General features: G+C 46.4%; 1 protein-coding gene across 2 annotated transcripts in view; it reads right to left on the bottom strand.

Moving 5' to 3' along the window:
- Positions 1 to 4,687: 4,687 nt before the first annotated feature.
- sema4gb (sema domain, immunoglobulin domain (Ig), transmembrane domain (TM) and short cytoplasmic domain, (semaphorin) 4Gb) overlaps positions 4,688 to 26,771 on the bottom strand; it is a 173,563-nt gene continuing 151,479 nt past the window's right edge. For both annotated transcript variants that reach the window (XM_060842255.1, XM_060842256.1), the window contains exons 11-15: positions 24,673 to 24,895; positions 23,004 to 23,119; positions 20,823 to 20,977; positions 11,927 to 11,988; positions 4,688 to 9,642 (exon numbers count right to left, since the gene is read on the bottom strand). In XM_060842255.1, the coding sequence (XP_060698238.1) occupies positions 8,786 to 9,642; positions 11,927 to 11,988; positions 20,823 to 20,977; positions 23,004 to 23,119; positions 24,673 to 24,895 (1,413 nt within the window). In that variant the 3' untranslated portion in view covers positions 4,688 to 8,785. The remainder of the gene's footprint in view (positions 9,643 to 11,926; positions 11,989 to 20,822; positions 20,978 to 23,003; positions 23,120 to 24,672; positions 24,896 to 26,771) is intronic.

The following is a 26,771-nucleotide window of genomic DNA, read 5'->3' as shown; positions in this document are numbered from 1 at the left end:
TACAGTTTCTCCACCGTACTTCATTACATCACTCAACCCTTCTCTGAGGTAACCTCCACCGTTGGTGAAAGACCTCAAGATCCTTGATGGGATTGTTAGTCTTTGGAGATCATCACCCCCCACACCCCCAAAAAAAATGGAGCAGTGGAGACTGGGTCATTGAAGGATGAGTTAGACGCAATATTGACTGAAGGGAGTCCATGGTTAAAGACCTTGAGATGCAGGAGCATGCTGTTAAAGTCGCTATTAAATAAGTAAATGAATGGCAGAGTACGCTTGAGGAACCTGTCTTTTCCTGTTAGGTCTTGAAGACTTTGATGAAATCACTGCTTAGTCTTCTAAATGCTAGAGAAAACAAGCACAATTTGTATAATCTCTCCTTGTAATTTAAGCCCTGAAGTCCAGGTATCATTCTTGTAAACCTACATTGTAATCCCTCCATGGCCAATCTACCCTTACCAAGGTGAGGGGCCCAGATCAGCTCCCAGTCTCCCAGTGGGGTCGAACCAGGGTTTCGTATAACTGCAGCATAACTTCTGCATCCTAGTGCTCTAGTCCGTCAATAGCAAGGGCAGCATTCCATTAGCTATCTCGAATACTTTGTGCACCTTTTTCAAGATCCCTACAGCTGGACCCTCACACCTCTTTGGGGATGGATGAGATATAATTTTGTACCACCCTGACAGTACCCTGATCTAGCTGTTTTTACTCCTAAAATCGGAAACAAAAGGTCCTATGACTGGAGAAGGGGGGGGGGTCTTCCTGTTGTTCTGACCAATATTTATCCTTTTAAATAAAAACAGATGATCTGGTCAGCATCATCTAGTGACTATAATGAAGGCAGCCATGTAGACCTCAGAGAATATGATCGAGAGTGTGGTGCTGGAAAAGGTCTTTTGCCCAAACTCTCCTACTCCTCAGATGCTGCCTGACCGGCTGCGCTTTTCCAACACTACACTCCCGACTCTGATCGCCAGCATCTGCAGTTCTCACTTTCTCCTCAGAGAATCTGAGTTCCCTGATTGGGGCTTTAACCTGGTCCAATCAGGGAGCCCTGGCCAACAGATATAAACAGGAGTGTTTTGATGTGAAGGGCACTGCCTGTCACTGGCCACCCGGGTGTTTTCCTATCTTCCTGGTGGTGGAAATTGAATAAAGATTCATGCACTTTGTGTCTCTCACTGCATCTCACACCTGCACAAAGAAAAAGAGACAAAAAAAAACAGAAGTGTAGCATTGCCCTTTGATGTGAAGGGCACTGCTGTCACTGGCCACCCGGGTGTTTTCCTATCTTCCTGGTGGTGGAAACCGAATAAAGATTTGTGCACCTTGTGTCTCTCACTGCGTCTCACACCTGCACACACACACCATGGGTGCCGGGGAAAGGATAAGCACTACCGCAGTTAGGCGGGAGTGTGGGGGGTTTTAAAATTTAAAAAAAAGTGTCAGGCATCCTGTTCACTCAAAAAAAAATAAAATGGTATCCACACTCGGGTGTTTCCTTTCTTCCTGAGAAAAAAGAAAAAAATAAACAGGAGTGTTTTGATGTGAAGGGCACTGCCTGTCACAGGCCACCCGGGTGTTTTCCTATTCTTCCTGGTGGTGGAAATTGAATAAAGATTCGTGCGCTTTGTGTCTCTCACTGTGTCTCACACCTGCACACACACACCATGGGTGCTGGGGAAAAATAAGCACTACCGCAGTTAGGCGGGAGTGTGGGGGTTAATTATAATAATAAAAAATATGACCAGGAGATTAGAATCTCCTTTGTTGAGGAGGGCAATGCTTGTCACTGGCCACTCGGGTGTTTTTCTTTCTTCCTGGTGGTGGAAATTTGAATAAAGATTCGTACACCTTGTGTCTCTCACTGTGTCTCACACCTGCACACACACACCATGGGTGCTGGGGAAAAAATAAGCACCACCGCGTAAGGTGGTAGGGTGGGGGGAAAAATATAAACAAATGAGAAAAAAAACAGGAGTGTCAGAGGTTCTGTTCAATCTGAGAGCTGGCTCTGAGGGAGCTGGGTCAGTGTTAAACACTCTCCACATGGAAATAAAGGGTGACTTGGGCTGGGATACCAGTCTCTGTGGAGTTATTTCACATCATATTGCCGTTCCTCACTGGTTCAACTACATCTTAGGGTAAAGAAAGACTTGCATTTGCATAGTGCCTTTTACAACCTCAGTATGTTCAAAGGTGGCTTACAGCCAATCAAGTTCTTTTGAGATACAGCCATGACTGTAGGAGCTGATTTGTGGATTGCATGATCCCACAGTCAGCAATGTGGAAATGGGCACTACTGCATTCATCATTAGTATGTTGTCCCTGTTTAATATTGTATTCATTCTGAGTCAATAGATCCAAGTACCAACCAGGGAGTTTAACAAAAGGGTGATTTGTTTTCACCGGTTTCACATTCCTCTCTGAGGTGGATTTCTATCCCTAATGTATTTTAATTGAAATTTACCAGAATGAGTCAACTCACACACAATGCCATGGGTCAAATTCTTTTCAAACATTGCAATGGAGATGATTGTGTAGCCTTCCTGTAGAGCTATAACTGACCGGTATCATTGTGTTCTGGGTTTTATTTCCCCTGGATCCAGACAAGCGCTGCCTATACCCATGGGGCCAGGCATAGCTGTCTATCAACCCAGAGGCTCCAGTGCAGAGGTGAAACTTTGATCATCCCACCGCAGTTATCTGTCCCTCACCACCTTCAACACGGACATTTAATTCCACATTGCACTGCAGAATGTCTCCAAGGTAATGAGAGTCAATAGCCAGCGCCTTTTCCCCAGGGCAGGATTGACTGGCACAAGGGGCCGTAATTTGAAGATAATAGGAGGAAGGGATAGAGGAGATGTCAGAGGTAGGTTCTTTATGCAGAGAGTTGTGAATGTATGGAATGCGTTGCCAGCTGTGGTGGTGGAAGCAGAGTCATTGGGGACATTTAAGCAACTGGTGGACATGCCCATGGATAGCAGTGAGTTGAGGGGTTATTTTATTTTAGATTAGGAATAATCCTTGGCAGAACATCGTGGGCCAAAGGGTCTGTTCTGTGCTGCACTTTTCTATGTTCTATATTCTAAAGTCTCCAAGCCTCCTCAGACAGCACCTTCCGAACCTAGAACCACTTCCATCTAGAAGGACAAGGGCAGCAGATGCATGGGAACATTATCCCCGCAAGGTCCCCTCTGAGCCACTCACCATCCTGACCTGGAAACATGTCGGTGTTCCTTCACTGTCGCTGGATCAAAACCCTGGAATTCTCTGCATAAGGATATTGTGGACCTACCTGCAGCACATTCATTGCTGTAGTGAGAGATGGCAGCTCAGCACCACCTACTAAAGGGTGATTACGAACGCTCAGTAAACATTTGGGCAAGACAGCAATCTCTATATTGTAAGAATGGATGACGAAAAATTCCTTTTGTCTTCCTTTTGGAGACAATCTGTGTGATGTGAGTTCATAGCGTCATAGAGATGTACAGTAACAGAAACAGACCCTTCGGTCCAACCCATCCATGCCGACCAGATATCCCAACCCAATCTAGTCCCACCTGCCAGCACCCAGCCCATATCCCTCCAAACCCTTCCTACTCATATACCCAGCCAGATGCCTCTTAAAGTTGCAGTTGTACCAGCCTCCACCACATCCTCTGGGAGGGTAGGAAGCTGCCAGGCAATAGAGTAACCTACCATTCTATTCTGTGCTAAACTCTAACATAATGGCATGGTCATATCTGTAGTATTCCCGTCCTGATATAGGTGCCTTTCTTACACAGAGACTGGGGAAATGCATTGTATGACCTAATGCCTGTAACCAAGCAAAGTGCCGGGAGAGTATTGGCAAAATCTGAAGCTAAAACTCACCACAGAAGGAGACATTCTTTCTGAAATGTTCTCCGGGATAATCAAAGGCCACTTTACAATGTGGGCCGCTTCCACACGCTGAGGCAGGCGCACCAGCTGTTCCACAGACAAACTGTTCAGCATCCCCCTGGCACTGGGACACATGCCAAACTGTCTGGCATCCCCCTGGCACTGGGACACATGACAACAGGACGGAAAACATTTCAAAAGCAAGGGGGAAGGGGCAGAAGTCTCACTCTGTCAAAGATTTCTTCTTTTTGAGAGATTTTAGAATCTCTACAGTATGATGGGCCGAATGGCCTGCTTCCAAGTCCATACCAACCCTCCGAAGAGCAATGAACCCAGGCCTGTACTCCTCCCCCCAACCCCTGCATTGCCCAGAGTTAACCCACCTAGCCTGCACATCCCTGAACAATTCTGCATGGCCAATCCACCCTGACATGCACACCTCTGGACTGTGGGAGGAAACCCCACACAGACACAGGGAGAATATGCAAACTCCACACAGACTGTTGCCCGAGACTGGAATCGAACCCGCGTGCCTGGCGCTGAGGGACAGCGGTGCTAACCACTGAGCCATCACATAGGCAGGAAACGCAAAATCTACAAACCCTCTGCTCAACAATCCCAGCCTTTCTCTGAGGTCAATGCATGCCAGATCTACTCATTTCACTTTGTCCAGTGTGGATATTGGTGGCATTGAACCTGCACTCAAATCACTTTGCAGAACTCTCTGTTGTAGACCATGAGTATAGGATTCACCAAAACACCACGGCATTTACTTGGAGAAATGAAATAACAAACACAGTGAAGGGTGGAAACATCTTAATTTAATGTAAAATCAAATTAAGAAACAAAAGCCTTCCATGAATAAATTAAGGAACATACATGGAGCATGTATCAATACATTTAAACAGCAAATTATTTTTTACTCCCTCCAGTATGGGTTAATGAGATTGATCCATACACTCATCGGATTCTCTCAACAAAGGAACTCTCCACATCAAGAGATTTTTGATATTCAAGTTTTTTTCATGTTTAATTGTGTTTTGTGACAGATTATCATTTTCTTACAAAATTATTTTCTTTAACAAATTATTTCGCTCCTATATTTAGGTCTTGTTGCACTGTTTCTTAGCTGAATCTTTAGCTGTGTGCTAATGGTAGCTCAGGGTTGTCTAAGGTACTGTTTTGTTCCCTCTCTTTTTTTTTGTGGGTTAACACATGGCGATATTTTAGACCACCCCGATTGAGAGCAGGCTATCAACGCGCAGGTAATGACACCCTGCAATGGCCTGGCCTGCCAGTTCAAAGAGGATTAACTCAGCAAAATAATCAACTTTGGTTGAAAGAGCTTATTCACCAACAACAATTAAAATCAGGGCACTTCTCAGAAGGTCCACCTCAACTTTTCTGTTCTAACACTCGGGATTCTATCTGGCCAGATTGGCTAACACCTCCTGCTGGATATGAAAGGCTTCAGTCAGATGGACCTGGTCTCTAATTCCTGATAGATACGGGCAGCAGAAGGAGAGACTGGGACTCTTTCTCCCTGGAGTGACAGAGCCCGAGGGTTATCTGATAGAGGTTTATAAAATCATGAGGGTCTTTGATAAGTAAGTGCAGCTTTACCTTCCCACCACCATCTGAGTGGATTATTTATCGGGAGGGGACACATGTGGAATTGAAAAACAGAAACGGGCCAAACAGCCCTTCAGGTTTCCTGGCCTTCAATAAGATCATGGCCCACCTCTGACCTTTGTCCACTTCCCACCCAGTTACCATAAGCCTTGGATCCTTTGAGTTTGAAATGGCTTTTGAGCCCATTCAAGTGATCGATCCACAGGCCCCTGGAGGTGGGCGGCTCAGGAGTCCAAAGATTCTCAACCCTCTCACTTCCTGCTTCTCTCCATTGACAAAGCCTTGACCTCAGAACAATGGATCCACTCCTTGAATCCTGGGCAGAAAGCCTTTCAGGATCGATTGTGCCAAGCCCTCCCTGAATCTTATGTTTTGGAATGAGATCTTCTCTCATTTCTCCAAACTCCAGGTGCTTATTGGCCAATCTACTCAATCACTGAGGAACCTTCTTAAACTAGGAAACAGTACAGCCAACCTTAACTGCACTACCTCAAATCTTTTCCCTAACTCAGGAGAAAAAACTGCAAGCAGTCACCTAGGAGGTGGCTCTCTAAGCCCCTACTAAAGTGCATAAGGCTCTCCCTGTACCCCAACCCCTCACCCAATAAAGTAAATTTACAATATGTCTACCCAACTTCTGGCAGTGAGCATGTGCTGTATTTTCCTATGTATTTCATGTGCAAAGACATTCAAATCCTTCTGAACACCAACATCTCGTATCTTACTATTTTAAAAAATAAAATTCAGTGTTTTGTGTTCTTCTGCCCATTGCCCAACCATTGGAACTGAATGGGGCTGTTCCTGTCCCACATAATTAAGTTTCAACAGCTTGGAGATTGCCAGGTACAACAGAACACCATGCACCTACCACATGGAACTGGATTGTCTCTTAATGGCCTTCGAAAAAGGGTTGAGGCCAATAGCTGACCCCGATGGCTCTGAGCTACATGTGACTCCAGGTTACATGTTGGCAGCTCGATTTTTAACCTACTTCCTGCAGCCAGAGGTGGACAACAAACTGCAGTGGAGACCACAAACCACTATCGAAATAATTCCCCTCCTCACCATATGGTCCACATCAACGCCCTGCCCCTAAACGTGGCCACCTAGGAACCCACCCCTCACCAACAACAAGCCAATGAGAGGAGGTAATGGCCTAGTGGTATTATCGCAGGGCTGTTAAACCAGAGACCCAGACCATATCCCGGAGGCCTGGGTTCATAATCCCACCAAGGCAGACAGCAGGATTTAAATTCAATAAATGTCTGGAATTAAAGATGACCATAAATCTATTGTCGGGAAAAACCAATCTAATTCACTAATGTCCTTTAGGGAGGGAAACTGCATCCTTACCTGGTCTGAAGAAGGGCTTATGCCCGAAACATTGAATCTCCTGTTCCCTGGATGCTGCCTGACCTGCTGTGCTTTTTCAGCTCTGAACTCCAGCATCTGCAGATCTCACTTTCTCCTTACCTGGTCTGGCCTACATGTGACTCCAGACCCACAGCAATGTGGTTGACTCTTAACTTCCCTATGGGCAATAAATGCTGGCCTAACCAGTGATGCTTTAATCCCATGAATTAATTAAAACATTTCCCATTCCCCCTTCTCTTCAGCTCTTCCCCCACCTCCCTGTATCTGTACCTGTCAGACACTAAGCCCCCAACTCTTCATGATAATGGGAACATAAAACCTCCTTATCACTCCAAACAGAGGATGACCCATCATTTCAAACTGCACCCCCCACCCTGCCATGAGAGGATGTAGCATTGCAACTCTTCGTTAAATGGAGAAAGGTGATTTTAAAAGATTATTTCCCCTCCTCATCCCTTCTCTGTTACAGAATAATCTCTGGAAGTGCTGGCAAAATGGTTGGTGCAAGGTACACACATTATAATTAAGTGAACAGTTTTAATACTGAGCAATGCATTTTCATCTCCAGACACTGATACTTCAGTTCGGACCCAGTATTGCTTAAAAACTCAGCAGATCTGAGTTTTTCTCTCCACAGACACTGCCAGACCTGCTGAATTTTTCCAGCAATTTCTGTTTTTGCATCTGATTTCCAGCATCAGCAGTTCTTTTGATTTTATTTTGTGGCTGGAATTCAGCTCCATATGACACTCCTCTTTGCGAGATGGGCGGTCTGATTTATCACCGTGAAAGTGTCTCTATGTCAGAGCGCCCAAAATATATTTACCATCTATTTCTATTCTCTGAAAACAACACTCCATAGACATGTCAGGTTCAGCACTAACTCACCATTGCAGTTCTCCTGCCTGTTTGTAGCTGCCTGTATTTTCACAGGATTTTCCTGCTGGGCTGCACAGGAACAGGAGGAGAGGCCATTCAGCCCCTCAAGGCCGGTCTGCTCAAGGGCGTGACAACATTCGGTCGATGAAACATCAAAGGTACACTCGAGATGCCCGCTCTGATATCCTTTCTGTGTTTCACAGTTTTAAAGCTTCGTGGGTTTTCTATAAAATCTCTCCTTTGATTGATATCCACAGGTTATACTAAAGCCACAGAGTTATTTACAGGTGAATGCTTTTATGTACAATCAGATCCCGGATTGGCCGAATAAAGAGAAGGCCTTCAGACAAGGCTAGAGTCAGCCTCCTGCAGCAGATTAGCCTTAAATACTGACATTTCTTTCATGATTCATTCATAATGTATCAGCATCACTGTCTGGGCCCACCACTGATTACCCATCCCTAGATGCCCCTTGAGAAGGTGGGGGTGAGCTGCCTTCTTGAACGGCTGCTGTCCACCTGCTGTGGGTTGACCCCCGATGCCCTCAGACAGGGAGGAATTCCACAATGAGGATCTGGTGACAGCGAAGGAGCATCCAAAATCTTACCCAAGTCGAGCAGCTCGGCGGGGAATGTGCAGGGCGCCCGTGATGTTCCCGGGTATCTGCTGCCCTGCTCCCACTCCATCCTTCCAGACAGAAGCGGCCATGGGGTTTGGGAAGGTGCTGCCTGAGGAAGAAGGGTTACACCGGAAACATCAACCCCTCCACCTCCTGGTGCTGCCTGGATTATTGTGTTCCTCCGGCCTGTCCACCTTGGATTCCAGCCTCCACAGTTTGTTTTTATTTGTCTCTAACCAGGCCGGAGGATCTTTGGCGAGTTTCTGAGGTAGATGTAGCGGCGCAGCAGTCTGGGAGGTGTGCCCCTCACCTCCCTCCTCTGCACCCCGCCCCTCCCCCATTCCCTTCCCCCAACTGCCCCCTCCCCCACCCTTCCCCCGGCCCGGCCCGGCCTCACACCGAGCTCTCGTCCGGTTTCTCCACCAGCTGGGCGTGTTTGCGTTTCTCCAGCATCTTGCTCAGCTCCTCGGTGAACGAGTGGTAGTGGGGTAGGCCGGAGCCCACCTCGCTGGCCTGACGCAGCAGGACGTAGGAGTTACCGTTCATCTTCCTCAGCACGTGCGGGAGGCCATTGGGGGTGACAGAGGCCGGAGGTGGGGGCGAGTCGTGGGGGAAGGGCAGCGGGAGGGGAGGTGGTGGCGGAGGTGGGGGGAGGGGCTCACCCAGGTCCCTCGGGTGAGTTGCCCCCTCGCCCGGGATGATCTTCAGGATGCGCTCGCCGCCGTACGGGGGGCCGGAATCCCCCCCATCTTCGGCTTTCCCGCCGCTGCACGAGCCCGAAACGTGCTGCAGCTCCACCAGCGAGGGGCTGGGCAGCCGCAAGTTGTAGCCGCCCCTCTTGGAGGGCGAGCAGAACAGGTAGATGGACAGAGTGGCCAGGACGAAGGCGAGGGCGACCAGGGCGGCGATGACGACCAGGTAGATGAACTCGCGGCCCTTGGAGATCAGCCGCTGAGGGGCGGACGGTGGGGAGATGGGCTCATAGTTGTCCACCACGCTCACATTGTGCAGGGCCACTAGGTACCGCACTCCATTCTCCTCAGCGAAACACCTGTACTGCCCTTCGTCAGCCTCCTGCACCCCCTTAATCACCAGGGAGCCATCTTCTAGGTAGTAATGTCTGTCATCGTTCCCCAGTACTTCCTCCTCATTGACCTTCCATCTGGCGATGGCGATGTTCGAACTGAGAGTGCACTGCAAAAAAACATCGGTGCCACGCTGCACCCACCTGCTCTTCACTAGGAATGGAGCTGCCGAGAGACAGAGAGCACAGTTACTGGAATGATCGCTTCAGGAGCCAAGCCCATTACTGCTGCACATGTTTACAGTGAGAGATTTATTCCAAACCAGAACTCCATCAATAATCACACGATTTGGACCCCATTTACCATCCTTGGAGAAAAAGAACTGGAAATTATATCACCCACCTTCACAGACCCATAAATAGAAAGTGGGACAGAAGACTAGCGCTTCACCAGAGGCTCACTGATGAGGTTACCCAGCATGGTGACAAAACATCTACCAGCACTGCGAGCAAACCTACAAACTGAGATTTATTTCGATCCAATCATTGCTATGAAGGACTTGATTGCGAACATCATCAGGGAAAGACTCAGTTTCCGAGTGACTACCTCCCGTTCAGCCGATCACTCCAGTCACACAGTAACTTGTCAGAGAGGGTCACAGATAAGGTCAAGGGCTGGGACGGAGCAGAAGCCAAGCTACTCAACAAGATTCAAAAAGAACCTTCCAAACCTACAACCACTTCCATCTAGAAGGTCAAGGGCAACAGATAAATGGGGACAGCATTACCTGCAAGTTCCCCTCCAAGCCACTCCCCATCCTGACTTGAAAATATATCGCCATTCCTTCACGGTCATTGGCTCAAAATCCTGGAATTCTGTCCCTAACAGCATTGTGGGTCCACCTACAGCACATGGACTGCAGCGGTTTAAGAAGGCAGCTCACCCCCACCTTCTCAAGGGGCAACTAGGGACAGGCAATAGACACTGGCCCAACCAGCAAAGCCCACGTCTGTGAGTTTAATAAAATAAAAGCTGGGAGATCAAGGCTAAAACATTACGTTCCCTGTTTCTGATTTCAATTTTCCTTCAGGCACCGAATACGCAAGTTGGTTCCTGATCTTGCCCTGAATGTCCTCACTCTGCGATGACGTTAGTGTCCTCTTATTCTTGAACCAGAGATCCGAAAAGATAGGGTTAATGTTGGGAAAAAAACCTATCAGGTTCTCACTGATGGACGTGTCAAGTTGACAGGAATATTAACCACTTGGTCAGCCAGGGCAACGAGAGTTTTGAAACCAGTGCATCCATAGTCATAGAGTCATCGAGATGTACAGCACAAAAACCGACCCTTCGGTCCAACTCACCCACGCCAATCAGATATCCAAAATTAATCTAATCCCATTTGCTTTCGAGTTGCCTTTCTCTGTTAGGTTGGGCTGTGAACAGTCAAAAGAAATCAAATTCACAAGGGGCTGTGCAAGCTCAATCTCGGAGTGTGTTGAAGGTGGAGATGATGGATTTCTGACTTCCATTAGCCCAAAGGGTTATGGGGATGGGGTTGGCTGGCTAATAAACATTAAACTGTTTGATCAGTCGAGATTATATTTAATGAGGAGGGGAGACTTGATGTGCTGAATTACCTGAACTCCTGTTCCTATGTTCTTATCCCAAATGAAGCAAAGACTTGCATTTCAGTAGCACCCTCCAGGATGTCCCAAAGCCTTTACAACCAACTTCTGAAGTGGAGTTACTCTTGTAAAGTCAGGAATGGAGCTGTCAATGAGCACACAGCTAGCTGTCACATCATGGCACTGACTGGGTAATCTGATTGGATGATGTTGACTGAGGGATGAATATTGCCCAGGACACCAGGTCCAACTCTCCAGCTTTATATCCTGCCAGGCAGTGAGCTGGCACCTCTATTTAATGTCTCTATTGAAAGATGGCACTAGATATGTAAGCCTTGATCTCGGTGTTCAGACCCTGGAGCAAGGTTTTATGACCGGGCTCTGAGAGAGAATTGCCTCTGCTGACTTGTGTAAAATCATGAGGGACATGGACAGGGTAAATAGACAAAGTCTCTTCCCTGGGGTGGGGGAGTCCAGAACTAGAGGGCAGAGGTTTAGGGTGAGAGGGGAAAGATATAAAAGAGACCTAAGGGGCAACGTTTTCACACAGAGGGTGGTACGTGTATGGAATGAGCTGCCAGAGGAAGTGGTGGAGGCTGGTACAATTGCAATTTAAAAGGCATCTGGATGGGTATATGAATAGGAAGGGTTTGGAGGGATATGGGCCAAATGCTGGCAAATGGGACTATGTTAGGTTAGGATATCTGGGTCGGCATGGACAAGTTGGACCGAAGGGTCTGTTTCTGTGCTGTACATCCCTATGACTCCAAGAGAGACATGACATTCCTGATCTACAGTTTCTCTCTCCTGCGACAGATAACACAGGCTGACGCGAGTTACAGAAAGGATTACCGCGCACGTAACTGTGAAAGGGAACATACCAACTCGATTGCTCTCCGTACACCTGTTCTTCCCAGTCACAATGTCTTGAATCAGTTGTGCCCTATGACAGAGAAAAGAAACTTGGGGTGAAGGAGATGAAATGAGAGCGTAGGAGCAGCAGAAGCCCAGGGGAAGACTTTCCACAGAGCTACCGAGATAACAGAAGAGTGGGGTGGGGGGAGGAGGGAAGGGGGGGGGCGAAGTGGTGTGTGTGTGTGATGGAGTAGGATTAGAGATCCACCCCTTGCAAAAAACCCACACAAAAGGAAGAACCAGTAACACTGGTGAATGAGGCATGACGTGTCACGTGTACCTCAACATGCAGCCCCAGTATGACCAATATGTTCCATCCCAAGTATTTCTCTTCACTGGTTTCTCCCCTCTGGACAGGAAAGGCACCATTTTCATAATTGGGCTTGGTGCCCACATATTATACAGGTGAGAAAAGCCCCATTGATTTATGCCAATGTTCCTCATTTTCCATTATTTTCCCCAGCATTTAAACTCGCTGCTCTATGAACTGTGTGTCGTTGTTGTTAGTTCCACATCCAAACCTTGAACACTTGCATCAAGACTCATTGAGGACTCCTGCTTTCCAAAAACAGCCTGCATGTTCCTGAGTTGTTCAGAGGGCTCAGTGTTGGGCACCCAACGTGTATCAGCTATCTCCCAGAAGCCAGACAATCCATACTCTCCAACAATGATGATGTCCAGTCTGGGTTGACAAGAGACTTAAAAGGATGGCACAGTGGCTCAGTGGTTAGCACTGCTGCCTCGCAGCGCCAGGGACCCAGGTTCGATTCCCACCTCGGGTGACTGTGTGGAGTTTGCACGTTCTCCCCTGTGTCTGTGAGGGTTTCCCACCACAATCCAAAGATGTGCAGGTCAGGGGGAATTTGACATGCTAGATTGTCCTACACAGTGTCCAGGGATATGCAGGCTAGGTGAATTAGCCATGGGAAATATCAGGATACAGTGTGGGATTCTCCTTGGAGGGTCAGTGTGGATTCAATGGGCTGAAGGGCCCCTTTCCTCATTGTAGGGGATCGATGATAGACTGTACAGAATCAGGCAATTGTGATTAGGCTAGTGCTCATGTCCCAAAGCTCCTCACTCTTCCCTTTCAACGGATTTATCAGTGTGACCTTTATTCCATTCTCCCTCAATGCAGGAGGGAGACACAAATGGAATTTGGAGAGACTGTGGTGAGCTCATTGTTACAGGATCACAGAATCCCCTACAGTGTGGAACACCGTGTCAATCACAAAGCCTGGGTCGCAGAGGGTCAATTGGCCTGGATTTCCATTAAATACAGACACACAGTGACAAGGAGAGACTTTTTAAATCCACAAACCTGATGTGCAGCAATCAATGAGATCATGCCGGATATAATGCCATATCACTTTTTTTACTCATTCATTCGATCCTACCAAATTCACCACCCTCTGTCTCTTTCTCTCTCTCTTTCTGAATAGCATCATACACAGACCTTAAAATGTCCTCTCCAGGGCTCAGTTAGACTTCCAGAATCCATATAGTGTGGAAGCAGGCCATTCGGCCCATTGACTCTGCACCAACCCTCCAAAGAGCATCCCACCCAGACTCACCGCCACATCCTATCCCTGTAACCCTGCATTTCCCATGGCTAATCCACCCAGCCGTTACATTCCTGCACACTATGAGGTAATTTAGCATGGCTAGTCCACCTTACCTGCACATCTCTGCACTCTGGGAGGAAACCAGAGCAAACCCACACAGACACGGGGTGGGGGGAATATGCAAACTCTACACAGACAGTTGCCTGAGGCTGGAATCGAACTCTGGTGCTGTGAGGCAGTAGTGCTGCCCCATTTAGATTTACATGGAGGTGAAAGCATTGGGAGAGCTGTATTTATTTTGCTCAACATGCTCAGAGATGGAGCAGGTACGGACATTACCGTGCATCACAGGAACCCCTTTGACTAAGATGTAAAGTAGGTTGCTGACTCACTCTCACCTGACTTACACAGAACCACAATAAAGATCTCTCCAGGCACATTCTTGCCAATTTGGATACAATAGTTTATTTTGGTTTCAGCTCTCTTCTCTCTCTCTCTCTCTCTCTCTCTGGCTGTCTCGCTGTCTCTCTGTCTCTCTGTCTCTCTGTCTCTCTGTCTCTCTGTCTCTCTGTCTCTCTGTCTCTCCCCCCCTCCAAGGAAAGTGCCTCAGACAGTAACCACCCAGGCTGCTTTGCAAACTCAAGTCTCGACCAAACTACTTTAAACAAACAAGGCTTTGCCCAGGCAACCGGAATGCCTTCGGAAATCCCTTAATTCTCCTGTTTTCAATACTGCCCTGCTAGCAATTCCCCAATTTATTACAAACACCAAATTCCATGCGGCAGAGGATCAGTCAGTGGAAATCCCAGAGAAAATGGGATTTCCATTACACACAGACACACAGCAACAAGTCAGGGCTCTGTAAATCCACGAACCTGTTCTGCAGCGTTCAATGACAACATGTCTGATATAATGCCTTATCGCTTTCTTTAATTCACTCACGAGATGAGGGCGTCTCTGGCCAGGCCAGCGTTTATTGCCCATCCCTAATTGCCCAGAGGGCAGTTAAGGATCAACCACATGGCTGTGGGTCTGGAGTCACATGTAGGCCAGACCAGGTGAGGATGGCAGTTTCCTTCCCTGAAGGACATTAGTGAACCAGATGGGATTTTCCTGACAATGGATTCATGGTCATCGTTAGAGTCTTATTCCCAGGTTATTCCTGAATTCAAATTCCAACCATCTTTCATGGTGGGATTCCAGCCTAGGTCCCTAAAACATTAGCTGGGTCTCTAGATTAATAATCAAAGAGTGTGGCGCTGGAAAAGCACAGCAGGTCAGGCAGCTTCCGAGAAGCAGGAGAATCATCATTTCGGGTATAAGCCCTTCATCAGGAATGCTTCTCGGAAGCTGCCACACCTGCTGTGCTTTTCCAGCGCCACACTCTTTGATTATTAATGTAGAGACCCTGCTAATGTTTTAGGGACTTGGGCTGGAATCCCACCATGAAAGATGGTTGGAATTTGAATTCAGGAATAACTGAAGTTCGCTGAAGTGGTTGAACTCAGTGTTAAGTTCACAAGGCTGTCAGGTGCTAGGAAAATGAAACACTGGACCTCAGTTACTGTGGCTCTTCATTGAAACACTGTCACAAGCACAGCATAGAAACAGTAGTATGGGAACAAAGTGGATTAGTGAAATGACAAGCAATTCTTATTAGTCAGTGTCTGTGGTGGTGGGTGAGCTGCTTTCCTGAGCAAAGTGTTATACAACAGATGCAATGTGTTGAACAAAACTAGATTGTTGTTCAATACATCCCATCAGTTGTATGACACTTTCATCTTTTACTATAAATTCTGTGTCCTATTATCCTGCCCCACTACTATATGACAAAGGAGCATTTCCAAATACAGAACAACCTCAATTACCCTAATGAGACAGGCGGGGAGTATTTTGTTCACATCCCACAAGTGAATAAAAAACAATTACACGTGACAGAAAGGTTGGGAAGACTTCATTACAAACACCAAGCAAAGTTCAAATTTACATACTCCTTTTAATCTAGCAACATTCTCCCTAACAACAGAACATCATTGATAGGTCAGCACGATCTCCACACTGGGTTGTGTTTCTTGCTGAAGCTAGCACACTGCCACTGGTTCCCTCTGGGTGCATTCATAGCAAGTCATAGAGTCATAGAGATGTACAGCAAGGTAACAGAACCTACAGTCCAACCTGTCCATGCCGACCAGATATCCCAACCCATATCCCTCCAAACCTTTCCTATTTACATACCTACCCAAATGCCTCTTAAATGTTGCAATTGTACCAACCTCCACCACTTCCTCTGGCAGCTCATTCCTTCCATGTACCACCCTCTGTGTGAAAAAGTTGCCCCTTAGGTCTCATTTATATCTTTTCCCTCTCACCCTAAATCTATGCCCTCTAGTTCTGGAGTCCCCCACCCCAGGGAAAAGACTTCTTCTATTTACCCTATCCATGCCCCTCATGATTTTATAAACTTCTATAAGGTCACCCCTCTGATGCTCCAGGGAAAACAGCACCAGCCTATTCAGCCTCTCCTTGTAGCTCAAATCCTCCAACCCAGGCAACATCCTTGTCAATCTTTTCTGAACCCTTGCAAGTTTCACAACATCCTTCCTGTAGGAGGGAGACTAGAATGGTGGCTGCAAATGTGTTGCTGGTCAAAGCACAGCAGGCCAGGCAGCATCTCAGGAATAGAGAATTCGACGTTTCGTGCATAAGCCCTTCATCCTGATGAAGGGCTTATGCTCGAAACGTCGAATTCTCTATTCCTGAGATGCTGCCTGGCCTGCTGTGCTTTGACCAGCAACACATTTGCAGCTGTGATCTCCAGCATCTGCAGACCTCATTTTTTACTCAAAGACTAGAATGGCGCGCAGTATTCCAAAAGTGGCCAAATCAATGTCCTCATCTAAAGCAAATGCAAACTAAACTTTAATTCAGTTTCATGCGTTCTCGCACACACCACATGGACTGACCTTTTTACTCGATTATTCTACCTCCCTGAATCACTGGGCCCGTGTCCATGTGCAGGAGCTCAGTTTATTTTCCTATAGCCTGTTTAATGCAATAAAGTGTTAACTCCCAGCTCATCCAAATGTATGTAAATAAACAGACGTGCAGAGTCCCCAGTGACGAGCTCGCACAGTTAAGAAATAATAATTCCAAAATCATCTCTTCACCCAGTGTACCAAACAAACTTGAAATTATAGTCATAGAAGCATACTTGTCCATGTCGACCCGTTTCCTAAACTGAACTAATACCATTTGCCAGCATTTGGTCCACATCCCTCTATATCTTTCCTATCCATGTACCTGTCCAATTGACTTTTAAATGTTGTAATTGTACCAGCCTCCACCACTTCCTCTGGCAGCTCATTCCACACACATACCACCCTCAGTGTGAACAAATTGCCCCTTAGGTCCCTTTTATATCTTTCCCCCCTCACCTTAAACTAATGCCCTCTAGTTTTGAACACCTCCACCCGGGGAAAAGACCCTGACTTTTGCCCGAAACGTCGATTTTGCTGATCCTTGGATGCTGCCTGAACTGCTGTGCTCTTCCAGCACCACTCTAATCCAGAATCTGGTTTTCAGCATCTGCATTGTTTTTACCTTATTCACCTTACCTATGCCCCTCATGAGTTTATAAACCTCTATAAGGTCATCCCTCAGCCTCCTATGCTCCAGTGAAAAAGGTCCCAGTCTCTCCGTATAACTCAAACCTTCCACTCGTTATGATTCTAAACATCTCTCTCTCTCTCCCCCTCCCTCTCTCTTTCTCACCCTCTCTTTTTCTCTCATTCCCTCTCTCTCTTTTGTCTTCTCTCTCTTTCTCACTCTCTCTCTCTCTCTCTCCCCCTCTCTCTTTCACCCTCTTTCTCTCCCTGTCTCTCTCTTTCCCTCACTCTCTCTCTCTTTTTCTCTCTCTACCCCCCCACCTCAATTTAACCTTGCCAATATTCATGTGTCAGACCAATTATCCTGAGGGTACATTAATGGCCATGAAACAGCTCAGGGTCATTTCGAGGAGTGTGGTTCATCAGTCAGGCTCTCCTGGAATACCAGAGAGTTACATTTGGATTTGGCACCAACTATTTTACATAAACAGCAAGTCTCACTATGTGTTGGCTCCTAGTTTCCTTGTCACTTCCTGGAATGCTGAGCTCAGTTTTATACTTTTAAACTCTAGCACTCGGTTACACAGAATATGTACGCCACTGCTGCAGCTCTTCCTTGAGTAGTCATCAGGACCAATGCAAGAATGCCAAGTTTAACCTTTCACAACAGCTTACACTACAGCATATTCCGGCTCTGACTGGTTGGCAGGTCAACTTTGATTGGTTGAGGCATTGCCGTAGAGATTGCAAAGGGAGATCGACAGTGCCTGCATTATTCAGGAAGGTATAAGGTAATGTCACTGGGTCAAAACCCTGGAATTCACTCCCTAATGACACTGTGGGTCCACCTACAGCTGTTCATGAAGGCAGATCATCACCGGCTCAAGGGCAACTGGAGATGGCCAATAACAACTGATCCAGGAGGCAATGTCCTCACCCTGTGTTAGAATTTTAAAAAACACACGCTCAAGGGCTGTTCTCCGCAGACAACAGGAAGATGGTCACAGTCAGAAAGGGAGCAGCTGAGGGGAAGTACCTTTGATATGTTGAAGAGAAAATACACCTGCCCACATGGGAGAATAGGATTAGAAGGACAGGGCGATTGGATCACATGGAACCTGCTGGAAACTTTCCATGTAATCATCTCGAAAACTGTCACAAGTGTCAAAGGTTTGCCAAAGGCAACAGTGAGGCTGCTATTCAAGCAATTCTTGTTAGACAACTTTCCTGGACTCTCTGATTGTTAAGATCAATGAGGGACTGTTCACAAATTATTATAAAATACACTGCGGTACAATGTCCCTTCCTGTGCTGTCTCCCATCGAGGTTGACTCCTTTGATGTTTGAACATATTGCCATGTCATTGCAATGGATCAGGACCCTGAAGTATCTCAGATACTGTTCGCTTTTAGATACAAAATGGGCTTTCATAAACCAAGACCATTATAGACAAAAAAAACCCCACAGAAGCTCTGCATGGGCTCAAGGGAAAGTCACACCTATACAGTGTCTCCAACAGGGGAGTGATGTTACAGGAAGAGACAATAAGGAAGCTAACTATCTCTTTTCTCTTTCAGCAGAGTGCCATCTGAGGCAGACATCCTTTCCCCCCTCGTGTTACCAGAAACGTGCAACAGAAAAGGTCAAAAATTAACTGCAGCTCCTGTCTGTGTGTGCTCCTGGGATAAAGTGTGTGAGTGAACCCTGGTCTGTCGGTACTAACCTGGTGTATTTTAGCACTAGTGTGTTTCAAGATCACAGTCAAAATGCACGTCATCAAAACCAGTCGAGAGAGTGGTGCTGGAAAAGTGCAGCAGGTCAGGCAGCATCCGAGGAGCAGGAGAATCGATGTTTCAAGCACGAGCCCTTCATCAGGAGTAGGATGTAGAGTTTATGCCTGAAACGCTGGTTCTCCTGCTCCTCGAATGCTACCTGACCTGCTGCGCTTTTCCAGCACCACACTCTCGACTCTGATCTCCAGCATCTGCAGCCCTCACTTTCTCCTATGCCACCAAAAGCAAGACAACAGAAGCGCTTTTTCGTTCTCGGTGCTGTGATGAGGGGTGTTACGTTTAAAGATGTGTGAAGCAAGTTTTTTATACAGAGGATGGTAAGTAACTGGAATACAGAGACGGCAGGGTGGGGGGTTGGAGCAGATACAGTCCGTTCTGATATAATGCGATAATTCCGTTCCCATGCAATCTCACGTTATAAGAAAATTGCATAAAAGCACCTCCACGAAAACTAATTGGAATTGTGTAATAGCCAATACAAGTAAGGAAAATTCACATCCTACACATAACAGTCTAAATTCTTCAATCACGTTATAGTCAATTTGTGTTGAAGAAATACACCTTATGGCAGAACCAACTGAACCTGAACAAAATTCAAAAGGCATTGAAATCGATATATCGACAGGCAGACAATAGAGGGACAGAGATCATGTGCAGGCAGATGGGATTAGTTTAGAATGTATCATGGTCAGAACAAGCATGATGGGCCAAAGGGCTTGTTTCTGTCTTGTACTGTCCTACATTCTATCAAAAGGTAATAGGACTAAAGTGTTTCAACTAACTGCAAGACCAAAAATCCTAAAGTTAACGGGTGGCTCAGTGGTTAGCACTGCTGCTTACGGCGTCAGATACCCGGGTTCAATTCCCGCCTCAGGCAACTGTCTGTGTGGAGTTTGCACATTCTCCCTGTTTCTGCGTGGGTGTGCTCCAGTTTCCTCCCACAGTCCAAAGATGTGCAGGTTAGGTGAATTGGCCATGCTAAATTGTCCATAGTTAGGTGGATTAGTCAGGGGTAAATGTAGGGGAATGGGTCTGGGTGGGTTGCTCTTTAGAGAGTCGGTGTGGATTTGTTGGGCTGAAGGGCCTGTTTCCACACTGTAGGGAATCTAATCTAACTGTCAATGTTCCACCAAATATTGGGTAATAACTGCAGGCCCAGTCAGTCGGGCCCACATCTCTGCAATGTACAGGAACCTAGTATTTCTAATAGATTCCCACCTTCCTTGGATATTTTGCAATCTTTTGCCTAGTTGAAAACTGGTCCACCCTCCCGCAGCTTTGTCGATGTTCCAAACTTACAATAACATTTAAAAAAGGTGATACAAGCTTTCCCTGGCAATACTGAGGAAGACGGTGTTATGTAGGATATTCCTGAATAACCTGAGAATGAGAAGTACTCACAATATTCTTTAAAACACCCTTTTAGATACTCCTTTTTCTAGGATGCACTGCATCTCAACATTCACAGAGTCATACAGTCTAGACAGAGGTCACATGGCCCATCATGGGTTTTGGAAGGGCTATCCCATCATTCCCACCCTCTTGCTTTTCCAACATGGCCTTCCAAATTCTTCTCGGGAGCTCTGAAAAATCATCGGTCACTTGGTTCTTTGAGCTTGCTCTGCCCATTGGCTCATCTGGTTTGAATGCTACATTCCTGCACACCCCCGCTCCCCCGGTAACCTTTCATCATTCTTTGAGCTTTTCATTAAAATTGACCATTGGACACTTCCCACTGAATTGACTTCCACTGGCCCCTTTGGCAGAGCGCTTCGGATCACAACGTCTCACTGTGGAAAAGCCAGGGTCGCCTCACAATCAGTTACCTAAGAAGGTTGACCCGAAAGCCACCACAGATTACACATCAGACAAGGGTATTACCGACAGCCGTCACTGTACCTGTCCTCGTCCAGCTGAATCCCTCGGCAAACACTGCCGTCCCAAGCACAGTAAGGATCCCGAGCCAAGACACAATCGAAGCACGTTGAGTACTTCTGGCACTGTGCCACAGCGAGTTGGAGTACTCTGCTCTGTGATCCAACATACAGCATCCCCTGTAATTAAAAGAGGCACACCATCAAAGGGATGCTATGATTCCACACAGAGTGTGTTACTGGTGAGTGCTACTTTAGCATTAATTTCCATTGGGCTGTAAAATGCTGAGGTGTATAATAAACAGGCTGCAATAACAGTTTGACCTTTTCTCTCCCTTTTAATTGCAGACTGGGTTTGAATAACATTGCAGGAACTCAGGGCTTGTCCCTGACTCTCTCACTGATGTGACTGCTCTTGCATTGTTAGTGTTGTGCTTCAGTAGACCATAAGGTTGCCTGGAGGCTCGGTGCTTTAACAGCCTGTGCTGACTCAGCCAAATCTAAATCCCTCCTGTGGAACCCTCAGCTCAGGCACCAATGTCAAGACCAGCAAGTATTGCCCATCCCAAGGTGCCCTGGAAACAATGGCCTCACTAGCCAAAGGGGACCTTGCAAGTTGGCCACATCTGGGTCTGGAATCACGTATAAGCAAGACTGACTTGACTTATGCCCGTCAAGAATGTGGTGCTGGAAAAGCGCAGCAGATCAGGCAGCATCCAAGCAGCAGGAGGGTGGACGTTTCGGGTGAAAGCCTTATTCCTGTCACATGCACTGAGATACAGTGAGAAGTATTGTTTTCCATGCTATCCTAGGCAAATCCTATCTTACATAAGTACCTCAGGGTGATAGAACAGAATGCCAAATATAATATTACAGCTACAGAGAAGGTTCAGAGAAAGACCAACTCTAATATATGAGAGGTCCTTTCATCAGTCTGATAACAGCGGGGAAGAAGCTGTTCTGGAATCTGTCGGTACATGTCTTCAAACGTAGGTTGAAGAGAGTATACCCAGGGTGGGAGGGGTCTCTGATGATGTTGGTTGTTTCCTGAGGCAGTGGGAAGTGTCGATGGAGTCAATGGATTGAAAAAGAGTTAAGAATAAAAAGAACAAGTTTTCCAAAGGATAAATTATGACCCATGGTATTCTATGATGGACTGTTCACTTTGATGGACACCATGGGCGGCACGGTGGCACAGTGGTTAGCACTGCTGCCTCACAGTGCTGGAGACCCGGGTTCAATTCCCGCCTCAGGCGACTGACTGTGTGGAGTTTGCACGTTCTCCCCGTGTCTGCGTGCGTTTCCTCTGGGTGCTCTGGTTTCCTCCCACGGTCCAAAGATGTGCAGTTGTGGGTTCCAAATTGCCCGTAGTGTTAGGTATGGGGTAAATGTAGGGGTATGGGTGAATTGCGCTTCGGCGGGTCGGTGTGGACTTGTTGGGCCGAAGGGCCTGTTTCCACACTGTAAGTAATCTAATCTAATCTACTCACTTGAATATTCTCCAGGTTAACATTGCCAACCCCTCTCTCCAATCCAATGACCATGCAAAACTAATCCAGTACGCAGTCATATGTTTCCATTGCAACTTACTCCTGCAGTCCTTTGTTTTGACTGTCAGAGAGGTTGAAATGTCTAATATACTGCAACAAACATTGTTTTAACCAACACCTTAATGAAGCAGCACTCTCGATAACCCAGCAAAAATTATGTCCCTGAAATCCCGGAGGTCTACTGGATTATTGCAACCTTCTCAATGTCCGAGTAGTCACTGGAGGGTGTAAGTGAGAAGGCTCCCATTAAATTTTACTTAAGGCGAAGTTGCATTATTATTGAAGTGATTTATGCTGTAAATGAAGTATAACAGTGATATGTATTGTGTTTTTATAACCCAGTGTGTGTTTATACATTGATGATGTAGATCTCTTGATCAGCTGACACTCCTGGTGTGGTCAGTGCTGGATAATAAATAGTTTGCTGGATTTCTTCACTAGGAGAATGTTGTGTCCCCCATGATGGGGAAGAGGGAGGGTAAAGTTATTTCTCAGTTTTCACCACTCGGGTGGTCAGCTAATAGTAAAACAGGTCCTCTGACTGTTCCAGAACCTGCACAATTCTCACTCCTCTCCCCCGCGCCAAGACTAACCACGCACATTAATCACAGAATCTGTGTGCACTCACTTACACCTTCACACGGTTGAGGTTTTACCTGGGTGCTGGTGAGTACTAGACTTTCCACCGGCTGGGATTCCTCATAGAGCTGGATCTCCTCAATGATGTGGGTGTGGGAGCCAATGGTCACTGCCTTGTGTAGCCACCCATTAACTACAGAAAGAGTAAACATCAGTCACATTACAGACACACACACGTACAGACACACACACGTACAGACACACACACGTACAGACACACACACGTACAGACACCGTCACACAGAGACACAAAGACACATACACCACACACATACACACTGACACACACATAGACACAAACAGACAACACACACTCACACACACACACATACAGACACACACATATATGCACAAACATAGTCACATTCACAGACAAACACACACATACACACACACTCACTCACAGACACACGCACTGACACATATATACACATGCACAGACACACTTACAGACAGTCAAACCCACAGATCCACTTACAGACACTCACAGACAGACGCAGACAGGGACACTCGCAGACAGGGACACTCGCAGACAGACGCAGACAGGGACACTCACAGACAGGCACACACACACATTTCTTGCAGCTGAATAACAATTTCACACAGAGCACAGAGGAAATGATGCAGAATAACAACTTTCTCAGCACAGACTGACCCCGTTTAACAACACAGGAAAGTCTGCGGCATTTTTCCACATAGCACATCCAACCAAACCTGCAGCAATGCCCAGGACATTAACATCTCTCAACAACATGTACAGGAAAGTGAGGAGAATAGTTTAAGGGGCGAGAGATAGAACATTGACTGGAATGGAATATAGGATAAGGGCTGAAATGAGAAATTTCTATACTCGGATGGTTATGAATATTTGGAATTCCCCACCTCATGGGCTGAGGATTCTTCATCATTGAGCAAACAGATGTGAATTGATTCTTGGGTGTTAAGGGATATGGGAGATAGTGGAGGAAGGTGGAGGAGAAATACAAGGTCAGAGAGGGTCTTGTTAATGGTGGAGCATGTTCAAAGGGTCAAAGAGACAGCTCCAATTCCTCTTTATGAGGTCATTAAATTATTGCTTTCTTAGATAAATGTTCAAGGCCTGAATCAGACACAGAGGAACTGCTGGAACCACTCAAACCTGGCTGAACCGTAGATGCTGTAAATCAGAAACAGAAACAGAAGTTGCTGGAAAAGCTCAGCAGGTCTGGCAGCAACTCTGAGTTTCTCCAGCATTTGTTTCAGATTTCTTACTTTCACTGAAGTCCAGGAGTGCAGGTTTGATGATACAATGGTCTGATCCTGGTGCTGTGGAGTTATGGAAGGAAGATAAAGCAATGTATGAGGAGAGATTGATTAGGTTGGGATCGATTTTGCTGGAGTTCAGATGAATGGGGGGGGGGGGAATCTCATAGAGACTTAAAGAATTCTGACAGAACCAGACAGTGTCGCTGGAAAGATGATGTTTCTCGTGATGAGAGTCTCCCGAACCTGGGGTTTGGGGTCGGGGGGGTGGGGAAGGCAGCTAGATATAGCAGTTAGGGTGAATGGGATTGAAGGTTATGGGGAGAAAGCAGGGTTAGGCTATTGAGTTGGATGGTCAGCCACAATGGTGATGAATGGCGGGGTAGGCATGAAGGGCTGAACAGCCTCCTGCTCCTATCTTGTATGTTTCTATGTAATGCTTACCTGTGCCAATGAACATCACATCATACTGCCTGCCATCCAGTGCGGTGACTGAGTCCACCACAATCTTGGTGTAGTTCACGTTTCTCTTTATAAACAGCGGACGTCCTCCCACAGGTCTGACCTCTTCATCCATCAGGGGGTGCTTCTTCACAAAGTCCAGCACAATGTCTGGCAGGTCAAGGGATATATTCCAGCCCTTTCTCCTGAACTCGTCTGTGATACACTGTTAAACACAGCCAGAGCAGTCAACACCAGTCCCTTGCATTCATATATCACCTTGAACTAAGTAAAATGCCCCATGAAGTGTTATCAGATGGAATTCAACACTGAGTTACACAGGGAGATATTACAGAAGTTGATCAAACACTTGGCCCAGTAAGATAGGTTTGATAGAGTCTCTCACATAGACTCATTGAGCTGTGCAGCACAGAAATAGATCCTTCAGTCCAACTCATCCATGCTGACCAGCTATCCATAGAAACCATACAGTGTGGAAACAGTCCATTCAGCCCAACAAGTCCACACCAACCCTCCTAAGAGCATTCAACCCAGAACCATCCCACTGTAACCCTGCATTTCCCATGGCTAATGCATCTAACCTACACATCCCTGATCCCTCTGGGCAATTTCACACAGCCAATCTACCATAACCTGCACATTTTGGACTCCCTAAATTAATATAGTCCCATTTGCCAGTACTTGGCCCATATCCCTCCAAATCTTTCCTATTCATATACCCATCCAGGTGCCTTTAAAATGTTGCAATTGTACCAGCCTCCATCACTTCCTCTGGCAGCTCATTCCATACACGTACCACCCTCTGTGTGAAAAGATTGCCCCTTAGGTCTCCTTTATATCTTTCCCCTCTCACCCTAAATCTATGTCCTCTAGTTCTGGACTCCCCAACCCCAGGGAAAAAGCTTCTTCTATTTATCTTATCCATGCCCCTCATGATTTTATAAACCTCTATAAGGTCACCGCTCAGCTTTCGACGCTCCAGAGAAAACATGCCCAGTCTATTCAGAAAGTTAAAAAAAAACAAGAGAATTCTTAAGTTTACAGCCCAAGCAGCTTAATGGAAGCCAATGGCTTTTTGATTAAAATCTGAGATTCCTCAGAGATATAATAGTGTCAAAGGGCAGGAGGAGATCACCAATAGAAAGAAGCCAGGTCACAGAGGCATTGTGACAACAGCCTGTCTCCTTCCCATCATACAGTTCCTTGCTGGGTTCTGATTCCAGAGGAAAATTGGCATTTATGTGGCAATTTTTCACGAGCTCAGAACATCCCAATGTTGCTCATACCCATGTAATTCCTGTCAAAGTGTGTCGTGGAGGGGGATAGCATTGTCAATGCGTGATCTGCAGTTTCAAAATCAGGAGGTGATTTGTTTGAAAAACAGATTTGTTTTGACAGGACCCTTAGGTGAAGATGCGTGCGGTGGACTTCACCTGATGGTGCAGCAGCGTTCCGAAAGCCTATGATTTCAAATACACCTGTTGGACTATAACCTGGTGTCATGTGACTTCTGATCTTATATATGCTAATGACTTGGGTCAGGAAAGTGACTGTACCGTAGCCAAGGTGGAAAGGAGTGATGGTGACACAAAGAGGGATATATAGAGGAACCTCACTTATCCAGCATTTGATTATCTGAATTTCTGATTATCCGGACAAGATCGCAAGGTCCTGACACTTGGCTAAACTGTGATATCCAGCATTCGATTATCTGAACATTCAATTATCTGGACATTCAATTATCCGGACATTCAATTATCCGGACATTCAATTATCTGAACAAAATACTCCCTGCGCGTGTTGTTCAGGTAATTGAGGTTCCTCCGTAGACAGAGTAAGTGAGAGAGTGAAACAAGACTGATTGACTGTAACATGGCAAAATATGAGGTAATGCATTTTGAGAGGAAGAATCGAGGAACTGGATATTATTTAAATGAAGAACGATGACAGGAGGGATTGGGGGAGTCTATATGCATAAATCACAAGATTAGATCATTAGATCACTTACAGTGTGGAAACAGGCCCTTCAGCCCAACAAGTCCACACTGACCCGCCGAAGCGCAACCCACCCAGACCCATTC

Source organism: Hemiscyllium ocellatum, chromosome 22 (assembly GCF_020745735.1).
Source record: "Hemiscyllium ocellatum isolate sHemOce1 chromosome 22, sHemOce1.pat.X.cur, whole genome shotgun sequence".
Taxonomy (NCBI): Eukaryota; Metazoa; Chordata; class Chondrichthyes; order Orectolobiformes; family Hemiscylliidae; genus Hemiscyllium; species Hemiscyllium ocellatum.
The sequence above is the reverse complement of the archived record's forward strand: the minus strand, read 5'-3'. Positions and strand labels throughout refer to the sequence as shown.